The 11,719-nt window shown below is 36.2% G+C and overlaps 1 protein-coding gene across 5 annotated transcripts in view; it reads left to right on the top strand.

Annotated features, from left to right (window-relative positions):
* The first annotated feature begins 859 nt into the window (after positions 1-859).
* Positions 860-11,719, top strand: part of RTTN (rotatin) — an 83,269-nt gene continuing 72,409 nt past the window's right edge. For 3 of the 5 annotated variants that reach the window (XM_071804287.1, XM_065830934.2, XM_065830936.2), the window contains exons 1-9: positions 861-1,035; positions 1,705-1,892; positions 2,411-2,609; positions 4,400-4,489; positions 5,636-5,714; positions 7,097-7,211; positions 7,743-7,893; positions 8,820-8,985; positions 11,493-11,674. In XM_071804287.1, coding sequence (XP_071660388.1) covers positions 1,005-1,035; positions 1,705-1,892; positions 2,411-2,609; positions 4,400-4,489; positions 5,636-5,714; positions 7,097-7,211; positions 7,743-7,893; positions 8,820-8,985; positions 11,493-11,674 — 1,201 coding nt within the window. In that variant the 5' untranslated portion in view covers positions 861-1,004. Of the gene's footprint in view, positions 1,036-1,704; positions 1,893-2,410; positions 2,610-4,399; positions 4,490-5,635; positions 5,715-7,096; positions 7,212-7,742; positions 7,894-8,819; positions 8,986-11,492; positions 11,675-11,719 lie in introns of all 5 variants that reach the window. The other 2 variants (XR_011737474.1, XM_071804286.1) reach the window with 2 other exon arrangements.

Here is an 11,719-nt window from a genome sequence, read left to right as displayed (position 1 = left end):
TTTTTAAATTGCGTGTTGTATTTCTGCATTGCACGGAATGCCAGTGGAAAGGGCTTGCGCTTCTAGGCCACGGGTCATGAACGCCAAACTGGGAAAAGCACCCCAGTAATTGCAAGTATCCACCTGAAGCTTCATTTATTACTCCAAAGGATGAATACATGTGTCTGTTTCCACTGATTTTTTTTTTAATTCTCTCGGGTGTGGTTATTGAAATGCAAACCCATGTGTAACTGCTCATTTACTATCTGAAGAGCATTGCTTTAAATTTTTGAAATTTTACAACGACTTGTAAGTTACTCGTTCAGTTCATTAAGCTCCCCCCGCCCCGGAATCGTTTGGAGAAGCCCGAAGAAAAAGATGCAGAGGTTATCTACTTGTGCCAAGCAAACCTAACTAAACCCCACAGCGCTTCTTCACAGCAGGATCCCACAAAACCCCTCCCGGCGGCACCGTTCCCCAGGAGCCGCGTTCTCCCCTGGGCTCCCCGGGCGCTGCCGCTTCACCGCTACTGAGCAGAGACCCCGGGCGGCGCCAGGCCCTGGGCCTGCCCCGGCCTCCGCAAGTGCCTGCACCGGCAAACGGCTTACTGGCCACAAATCCCGGGGGAGAAGAAGGCAACAGCCCAACACAAGAGCACCGGCTGCCTTATCGCTGACACCCTGGGCAGGGCGCCGCGCTCAGGCGAAGGCGCTCCACACCCGCCCAGCACAGCAACACCTCCTGACCCCCGCCATGCCCGTAACGGGGCTCGGCTCGGCGCGGGGCACCATGGGAGTTGTAGTTGCTCTTGTTCCCGCCGGCGCGCCCCGGGATCTCACATTGGGTTGAGAGCTCCCAGCGTGCTTCGCTCGCAGTAAAGGCGGTCGGGAGAGCGGCGGGCCGGAGGAGGAGGGACGCGGACTACGTGTCCCAAAATGCACCGCGGCCGCCGTTAGCCAGGCAGGCAGGGCGGGCTGGCGGTGGAACCGGCGCGGCGGTTGAATGTCGACGGAGAGAGAGGCGCGATGGAGTTGTCGTCGCTCGTCAGGAAGCTGGGTAACGGCTTCCTTCTCCTTCTCGGGGCACTGGGCCCGGCTGCTGGGGGGCGCCGTGGCTGTCACGACCCCTCCGTGGGCTGTATGCAGCGGGGCGGCGAGGGCCCTGTTTCCCGCCCGCCTCCCGCGCCACGGAGGTTTCACCTGCGAAACGGGCCCGTCGGTTGCGTGAGAGAGCGGGCGGCTCTTTCCTCGGCACACGCGGATGCCTGCCCGGCCTGCGCTTCCCCACGGCCTCCCCACTTCGGACCCCTCGCCAGTTTTACTGCCTCCTGCACTCTTGTCCCCGCTGCAGACATCGAGGGGGCGGTGGCACACGGTGATGACTTCCCTAGGAAATGCTGAAGGCTTTCCCCTTCAGATATGGTGCCTTTCGATTCAGTGGACTTGGATAGAATTTGACCCGTTTGTGAGGCTGAGGCATCTTTCGATATCCACAGTATATTGTGGTAGAGTTTTGCAGAATTTAGTTGCATGCTTCAAGAAAAAGGGCCACATCTTGTTTACATTTGGCACCAGATTACATCAGTGTTTTTTTAATTATTTCACGCTTGCACACCGTGCAGACAGTTTCTCCACAGATCTTGGACAGCATTCTGGTTGTCGAAATAAGAATAAAGTTATGTCAGTTGTTTTGATGGGTCTTTTAATTCTGTTATTTTTTGGGCAGGTCATGAACTGGCAGAGATAAGAGAACGATCTCTGAAGACAATTTTGTTTAAACTAGATCATAACTTGATTTCGTATGCCGATCTGGTCCATGAAAAAATGCTTTTCTTTAATCTTTTGGAGTGGTTCAATTTTCCAGTCGTCCCAATGAAAGAAGAAGTACTAAATTTTGTAAACAATTTGATCCAGGTATGATACACTAACTTTTATTTATATATATATAAACTATATGTCTTTAGAATGCTAAAGCTAAATAAAACTGAATATTATTTGGTTTTGTAGCTGCATGTAATGACATTTTAGAGTGTTTTACAAAGATGTGAGTAATTTGAGTGACTGGCAATTTCTGCGTTTCTGCTTCTTCAGTTTCTCATTTAGTGTCTAATTTCTTTTTTGGGACATAATTTGCCACTAAGCTCTTGCAGTGTTCCTGAAAAGTGAAGATTTGAACAGTAGTACAACTTATTTTAAAGGAGTTGAGAAAACGTTGTAGAAATTTTGGAGATCTCATAATAAATTCTTGTGTTATAATCACAAAACGACAACTAAGAAAAAAGTGCTATGCATGAAACTGATGGGTGGTGTAAACAAAGGTGAAATCTAACTCAAGTTTCGATTATGGTTCTTTCACTTCCCCAACCTCCCTCGAGGTGAAGATACCTTGAGACTCTTCAGGCTAACTTTGTCAGTTATTTGTTCTGATGTAGCATCCACCTGCTGCCCAGAAACTGATGGGAATTGGTGCAGTAGAATTCTTCTCTCAGCTTCGGCCTGATGTGGATCCCAGCTTGCAGGCTATAGTTGATGGGATAGTGAATGGACTGTTCTTCCTTCCTTCTGGACTTCCTTCTAGTTCTTTATCAGTATATTATCAAGCTCAGTCTCAGCCTTCAGTAGATCAACCAGGTAATTTACATATTTTTAAGTGTGATGTATTTAAAATTAAAATAAAGTAAATGAAAAGCTTCTAGGCTATCAAAAGTTGAGGTTTTCAGGCATAGTAGGTGAATTATTCCTGAGAGATCGGAGAAGTGTATGGTAAGGAAATTCTGCCAGAGAAAGTGTGATCTTATTTAAATCAGATAGTGCCATTCCCCTAATAGAGTTCTCTGCACACTAACAGTCCTATTGTTTGTAATCAGACCTTTTCTGTCCATTTCCTTGGTATCTAATACCTATTTGCTATAATGTAAAAAGGGTGTGAACAGGACATGAACTCCCAAAGACTGCTTTATGGCAGCAAGTGTAGCAACTTTTAACAAATCTGTAATTAAAACAGTATGTTTTGCTACTTTTCTTTGCATAGTAGACTAACTTTGAGAGCAATTCAAGTATTAAAAAAAAAAAACAACAAAAAAGACCAGGCAGGAAGTCATCCTAGTAGAATGATTTTTGAAACTACATTAGTGTTATATGCGCTGTCTGCTTAGTTTCAGATAAATATTTGTCGTAGAAAAATACGTAAACTTTCTTTAAAATTTCATAGTGTATGTGAAGTGCTTCACGTATGTTTGAAGTGCTATTACTTGTTTCAGTTATCCTAGCTTATTATCTATCTGTTGCAATTATTCACAATTAGATATAGTAAAGAATTAAACCCATTTGGTTCCCTTCTTCTGCCTTAAAAATTTTAGCACAAAGTATATAGGGGAAAATTATGTACGTTGTAGGTCCTTCATCCTTCTGGTGCTTGCTGTTGTACTGTGCAGTGTAGTAATGCCCACATCTCTGTCACTCATACTGTGCAATCTCAGAAATAGAGTAATTTTCCTGTGGTTTCTGCGGCCTGACACATGCTTGGAGTTTTAGTTTGCTAGAACTATGTGGCTGTTGATTTTTTTTTTTTAATTTTATTTTAGTTTTAATTTTTCCACCTTGTGCCCACATAGGTAAAAATCTAGTTAAACCCTTAAGATTGCTGCTGTATGGGGAATAATATAGTAATGTTTCACATATGCATTCTCAAACTGCATCTTTTTGAAACTATCCAATGAAGTATTGTATGTAATTCCTACTTATGCTGTAAATTGTATTAATATGTGAATTAAATAATGTTAGTGTTTAGTAACAGGTGTGTTTTATTTTTCTTTCTATTACAACTTCAGTTACTGGGAAAAATTGTAAACTAATAATCTGGACATTACCTTGTTTAATCCTTTGATCCAAATATTATGTTCTGGAGAGATTGCTTTTACTGTTACACACCTTTTGTATATTTTGTTATACAGTTGTGTATTAATTACATGTATTTAATAATATACATATATGTATGGAGGGACAACATTTCAGCTGACTTGAAGAGGCAGCAGTTTTGGTAGAAAGGTTTTAAATAGTTTATTTTAAAGTTAATTTATTATTACATTGGTAGATTGGAGGACTACGTTTTGTTGGCTGCCAGTTCTTGATCAGGCAATATATTTTGTATAATGGTTTTTGCTATTGCTTGTATGGTATGCAAAGTAGTGTGAGAAAATGGAAAAAAATGTTGCAGTTGCAGAATGTGATTATAAAAAACCAAACAACAACACAGTCTTTATACTGCACTTTCCTGATCACCTGGGACTATTTTAAACAGATTTCCTTGATAGGTTAAAACTTGAGGGCAACAGGGAAGCAGTTCAGGAAAAACATGAAGATAAATTGAGTTTTGCTTTTTTTTTTGTATGTTTTTTAAACTTACTCTTTATTTGTTGTAGTTCCACCTCAAGAGGAATTGTTCACTGGATATTTTTATCAAGGTAGAAGTCACCTGCTACCATTAGAAGTACCTCCCAGAAGAACAGTTGGTATGTGTAGTTATAAAATAAGAATATGTTAATTACAGAAAATGCTTAGAGTTGTAATTTAGTTTGAATTCCATTACAAATATTGTTATTGGCTACTATTTTTCCTATTGTTATTCTGTGAAGTCTAGTATAACAAAAGGAACTATTATAATGCTTCTAAAAGTTACATTCAGCTTAATGGATCTTTCTGCTTTCTAGTAAACAGCATAACTCTTTGGAATATGTAAAGTATGTTAAAATATGCTGTAATTATAAAAAATTATTTAAATTCCTAATGCTTTTCAGGAGATCTGTTTTCCATAGTCAAAAGTGCCTGTTTAAGTACCTTTTCATTTCAACAAAACTTTAGTCTGAAGTACATTTCTGCTTTTCAGAAAACTAGATGAGGTGCTTTAGAAATCTTTGTATCTAAATGAAAAAAGTGTTATACTTTTATTTTTTGTCATTAAAATTATATGAAATTTGTCACTCTCAAACAAAGACCAATATTATTTTGACAAGTCTTTGCCTATACCAATATACTACTAGCAGTTCACAGGAAAGGGTCATATTTAACACACAGTATGGTTCTGAGAACTAGATTTTTAAATATGATTTTGGAGTTACTGTGAGTAAATTACCAGATTACTTTTTTTAGTGGTGTATCAGCTGTCTTTAGGATTGCACAATAATTATTATAAATATTAAGTTAAAATAGTTTTAATGTTCTGTTAGTTAAAAAGTTATGTCATAATTTAGTAGCAACTATAATTTTTACTGCTTTAAGAGTAAAAGCATGAGGTCAGTTTTCCATTTTTCGAAATCATGCTAATATTCTTTTGTAGCAGAACAAAATGATGATTTGATCAAAAGCATATGCAGGCATCGAGTATTTGTCCACTAATGCTGTATTTTCTATTTGCTAAAGCTTTTTTCAATAAATACATTTCATGTTGATTTGAGATGACCTTAGTATTTTTTTTTGTTATTTCTGAAAACTCTCATTAGAAGCACTTGAGCTTGTGTGAGTCTCTATTTGATAAAAGGTACTTCTATTTCAGATTGTATGCAGTTCATAAGTTTTTGACTTTGCCATGGAAATACACTGTGTAATACTTTTATAAAATATGCTCCAAAATATCCATTCTTTTTTTTTGTTTGTTTCAGTGAAATGCTTGAAATTTTCCACATTTCCTTGGCTCACTCTGACTTCAACAGATAGACATGTTCTTTCATCAAATGAAAGGTACAGTCATAGAAACAGTACAATTTGCTTGTAATTTTTATTTTTCTTGGGTAAGAGTGGTTCTAAATTTTTGTCCTGCATCATTAGACTTTTTGTGAGTAACCTAATGAGTTAGTTTTTGATCATAAATTTTGATCATAAAAACTGTCCTGAAGTTGGGCACAGCAGATAAAGAATGAGTAGGACAAGTTTTCTGTTAATGTTCCTGTCCATTCTTTGTGTTTGATTCAGAGTACTTTTTTAATTCATGACACTTCAATCTGTCTTCTAGATTTCTCAAGTGGGCCAAAGTTTTCTTTCAGTTAATTTTAGAACAACCTGGCATAAAATAGTTATTTACTTTACTTCCATGGCCACTTGGCAGAGAAATCCATACTTTCAGTAGGAACTTAAGTAAGTTTAGGCCAGGAAGTTCAGGTACCATGTCTTATACAGGCATTGAGTCATTCAGATAATCTTTTGATGATTTTTTTTTTTTATTAACTTTTCATTTAGAAAAAGTGTGCTTGAAGTGGCCTAAGGAAAAGTTCTGTAATTGGCATTCCTTATGAGTTGATACAGAGCTGTGACAGATTTCTAGCATAGTGAACAGTGTAGTATCGTTGACTATTTAGCAAATCTAACTGTAATCTTTCCTGTAACAGTGTTGGTGTGTGTGTTGTGTGGTATTTTGTTTTTGGTTTTTTTTAGTTTTGAAACACTTCTGAAGGTGAAAAACCTCTTAAATATTTAATTTCCTTTATGCCTGAGTCTAGTAAAAGAACACAGATCCTTAAAACTGGACGTTTGATTTCTTTTTTTTTACGTTTAATTTGTTTTTTACAGTGCTTCTCAGAAACAGTGGTTTCTGAAACAAATAAAAATAGAAAAAAGTGAAGTTAGAATGCTCAAAAGTTTCTTATTATTTACTAATGTACACATTAGAGAATAGTTAATAAGTTTCTTCCTTTATATAACTTTCCACATATACAATTCAAGTGCTTTTAAGTTATGCATGAACCTTGGTGATGAAAAAAACTTTCTTATTGGTAAGAGTTAGATTACTTGCTGTATACTACTGAGATAATCACTAGTTTCATAGGGAATTTCCAGTCTTTCTTACCTTAATTTCAAATTCAGAACTGATAAAGTGATTTCTCTTCTGGCAAGTTAATTTTACATATGGTTTGATAACAGCTGGCATTGAGTTTATTCTTTATTGTATACAGAATTAGCATAGCTAAGGAATAATTCAAGTTTAAAAGTAGTAGAACAACAGCATTTTTTTCTTTAGATTCTTCAGTGTTTTGATTATAACTTTCTTGTAAAGACTTGTTCAAGCTAATGATTACTGGTTGTGCTTTTTGTTTTAATACATATTTAAATATGAACTGCATTTTTAGCTCTTTGAGAAGTAACAACCAAAGTTTAATTTGGAGTACGTGTGAGCTGCTTCAGGATGTGATTATGCAAGATTTTCCTGCTGAAATCTTTCTTCAAAGGCCAAAGATTGTACAGGCAAGAATTCACATAAAGCTTAAGGTTTTTATTGTGCTATGGTCTAAGTCCTGCCGAGTAAGAATTGATGTAAATGATACAATTTGTTTCTAAACAAAGTAGCTAAACAAAAGGTCCTTCATGTAAACTCTAGGTGCATAGAAAAGGGGACATTAAATATATATTGTCTTTAGAAAGTTATTTGGTTGTAATAATGTATATTGCTAATCAGTAATGAAAAGTATTGTGAAATAATACTTTGTTTCTTGTGAATAAGGTAAAATTGTCACTGTCATGTGCACGCCCTCTAATGGGCTCCCATTAAAAAGTAGTGACTTTATTGGAAATATGATGTGGAACTCAGCTTCTCTCTTAGAAGTGAGTCTTGCATTCAGTAAGAAAACAGTAATTAAGGCTATTCCTTGCTGTGATCTTTTAAAAACAATTAGAAATATTTGTGAACTATATTTAGCGCAAGACTTTTGCTGGCATGGTTGTTCATGAAAGTGCATTCATGTTCAACTGCCAGTGTTGATGGTTTTGTATTTGCAGAGCCTTTTGTCGCTGCTAAACCTGGCTTTTGGAGGAGACGGAAGACATCGGTTAGCTTTGCAGGCTGTGTCATGCCTGCAACAGTTGTGCATCTTCTTGCGAAGCAGACTTAACTTTCACAGAGATCCCAGTTTTTCTTCCACAGAGCAAGGTAGGTATTTTCAAATATTTGAAATACTGTTGTGTTTTTATTACACATAAGATTTTCTAAGATGATTTAAAAAAAAAAAAAGCCAGCCTACAGCTTTATAGCAAATGTAATCTTGTGAAAATCTTTTGCTGAATGGTGGTGTTCAGTACTATTCATGTTAGTAACTATTTTTGGAGTATTTGCAGTATTTTAAAATACTTACTCATTTTTACAATTTCCTGTGATTCCTCATTCATCAGCTTTTCCCTGTATCTAACTGTTTGTATGTCAGCAGGAGAGGGATTTTTAACTCAAAGTAAATGGAATCTGTAAAATGAAAGTGGGCAGAGTTTCATAAAAGTTTTCAAGCTATTAGTGCTAAACAACTTAGTTACTAACTTCATGAGCTATGTTTTCTGGGTGTTGTGTTTTTTTTTTTTTTAATTCTGATGGCTGACAATAGTTTAATGATTGTATTGGATTTTACAGTCATTAGGGCTATTTCACAATGTTTTTAATTCTTAAATTTTGTAGATTTAATAGTGTTGATTAGTTATGATGATCTTCCTGTTTCCATTTTGTCAGCTGAATCTAGTCAACTTTGTAATTTGTTAGTCTGGTCCTCTTCATAAGATTACCACTATATTTGATGTCTTAATAAGTTATATTGGCTGTTTCCTTGCTAATTCAGTTACAACATCAGCCAATCCAATAGCCTTAGTCAGACATAATGTTTTATGATTCAACTGTAATTTTCAGTGGTTTTGCCTTGGAATTGAGTTTCCAAACTCTACTACTTTCCAGTGATAGGTTGTCCTAGCTCTCCAATATTTACTTAGTGTTTTCTATATCCTACCATAGTTACTTCTACCATTATTTGACTATGTAGTATCTTGCAGAATAATGGGTTCCACTAATGGAAAATACATGATTTGTGTTACATAAAGGCACTGCTTCCCACAATTCATCTATATCTTACTGTCGAGAAGGAAGAGGTCCTCTTCATTCTCAGAATCCATCACCTGGAAGTAGTAGCCCTCGCCCATCTGTGATTGGGCGGACAGTTCAGCGTCCTAGAGGAGATGGTCAAGATTGGGATGCAGCATCTTCCAGGTGAATAAAATAAGAAATAACTTACACTTCAATTAAAAAAATACTAATATAGGATTGTATCATAGGCTCATTGTCAGTATATGAGATGATGTGAGAGTTTTGTTAACCTGTGAAAAATCTAACCATGTTTATAAATTGAACGGTTTTTTAAGTGGTGTTCACAATACATAAAGTCAGTTTTACCTGCCACATTCTGTACCTAACCAACATTATTAACAAAATCTTGTAGTATCAGTTATTGCTTGCGCATGTATTTATAACATGCAGAAAAGCATTTATTCAGACTATTGCTGTTAAGTCAGGGATTTTTCTTTTTCTTCAGCAGATGACCCCATAGGTTCTTTTAAGTTGAATGGCCATCCTGTAGGTCACAGTATACAATATTGTCGAAAACACTATGCTGTATAAAGACTTCCATTAAAATCTTTACATTTTCTTCTTAAATCTGACAATGAATTTAAGTTGTATATCACCTAAAAGTTCAACTCCAATATGAAATTACGTGTTGTCTGTATACCCTCAAAATATTGAGGTGGTTGTTCATGTGTGGTTTTGTTACTCATATTGACACAACGGACTTAAAGCTGCTGTTCAAGAACCAATGGCTTTTAGTATGTCAGAATTTAAAAGTTCTTGTGACTCCTTACTGTATTCTTGTTGGTAGTTCTTTTTGGTCTCTATGGTATATTGGCTTAGTGATTAAGTAACTCATAGGTATTCAAATAGACTGATATTACAGATGAGGATAGCTCATATAGTTAATTGTAAATGCACCTTGAGAGTCATTGCATCAAAAGGTTATTTTTACTTATCTGAAGTCTAAGATATTAATTTTTAACTATGTAACTAGTATGGCACTGGAAATGAGCTCCAGACTTTATGCATTCTAGGATCTGACCATGTTCCCCAGCCGAACAGTTAACAATTTAATAGTAGCTGATGTATATTGTGCAGGAGATAGGGATGGGCTGGCTATCAGTGTAGTAAGGAAATAGACATTAAGCACCAATTAAAACTGTGATGAAACATCTACAAACCAGGGAGTGGTAATTTATTAAAAGTATAAGGCCATATTGTAAGCTTTTCTTTTATCTTCTTGCATCTTTGTGCTGCAGTACAGCTGCTCACTGCCCATGAATCTCATTTCTTACAAAGATATAATTTAGCTCAGATACAGCATAAAAAACCCATGATGTTGATCAGAAAATGTGATAGAGGGAAATGACTGTAGTGTTGCTCTGACATTGCTGATTTTGATGTAGAAGATCTGCTTTTAGTGAATCTTGTCTTTTTCAACATAGTTGCAATAGAAATTGTTTATTGCCATTCCATATGTAACTCTTCTTTTTCCTTGTTCTTATATCTTGAGACTCTTCAATCTCTCTATTTATCTGTTTCAAATTCTGCCTGGAAACTTAACCTTTCCTCTTCTGAATTGCTTTTATGATTGATACCTCTCCTTCCTTACCCTCTGGTAAGTGCAATTTGAACCACTATGTACTGGTGAACTCTTCTATTTTGCTTATAGTCTTCTGTCAACCTCTTAAAATTGGTTGACTTACACATTCTTAATAGCTATTCATAGACATATTTTACATTTAGTTAGACAATATGATGTAAACCAGTCATGCCACAATTCAGTTTCTTCAGCTTTTTTAATAATAATAAAAAAAACAAATAAAAAAAAACCTGTTAAAGTCAAACAGATTTTTAAAGCGCTTCAAGATTGCTAAATGTTATAGGATAAGAAAAATGCCTAGGATAAGAAAAAACATTAAGAAACATTTGTTCTAAGTTGTATTAATTATAATGCTGCCAATATAATTAGATTTGTTTTGAAAACAGTTGGAAAATAATAAAATTATGAACTACAGATAGAGCTCATAATTTCAAATAATTATATATATAATAACTACATTTATATTTTGTAGTATGTATTTGGTTGCACTCAAGGCTTTCTTGATCAAGGGAATATTTTCTGGTTTACAGTGGAAAAAGAAGTCCTACAGACTTAAACATTGGGGACTGTTACTTAATTTTCCTTCTGAGAATTCTTGTGGCTAGCCACACAGAATGGGGTTTAGGTAATACATATAGTTCAGGCTGAAACTTGATTTAGTAAGTAGCCTTGCTTCAAGCAACTGATAGACTTTGTTCATCAAAAATAATGTTTCAAATCAACTGTTTTTTCTCTTGCAATACCATATCACATGTGTATTTCTTCCAGTACACATTTCTAAATACATTTGAAGCTGACTGCCAAAGCAGTAGGCATTCTCTTGTGATGCTACGAGGTCTGACATCTAAAAAGGCAACCAATCAAAATCCTCCTCTTCCTGCAAGACTGGTTGATTACAGAGAAAGGTTGGGATGGAAGGAAGGGTATAAGTGAAGGAAATAGGACATTAAAATACTTGATGCTATTTTAACATCTATACCTATGTGGGTTTTCTCTTTGCAAGAGTTAACTAGGTCTCTTTTTTGTTTGTTTTGTTTGTTGTTTGAAGTGGAAACAGTACTCAAGCAAATGCAAACTCCAGAATCTCTCTGCATTCCCCGCTTGATGTAGGACATATTGACCTACCGGATATTGAAAATGAGGACACTTTGGAATTACAGATGAAGCAGCTTAGCCTTCCTCAGTTTTGTGTTTCCATCTTGGAAAATGCAATACCTCTTCTAAGAACAGGTGAGAAAGTTTTGAGTTAAGTATTTCACTTACGTATCCTTCCTG

This window comes from Patagioenas fasciata, chromosome 2 (genome assembly GCF_037038585.1).
Source record: "Patagioenas fasciata isolate bPatFas1 chromosome 2, bPatFas1.hap1, whole genome shotgun sequence".
Classification (NCBI taxonomy): Eukaryota; Metazoa; Chordata; class Aves; order Columbiformes; family Columbidae; genus Patagioenas; species Patagioenas fasciata.
This window is presented reverse-complemented; position numbering and strand designations above follow the sequence as displayed.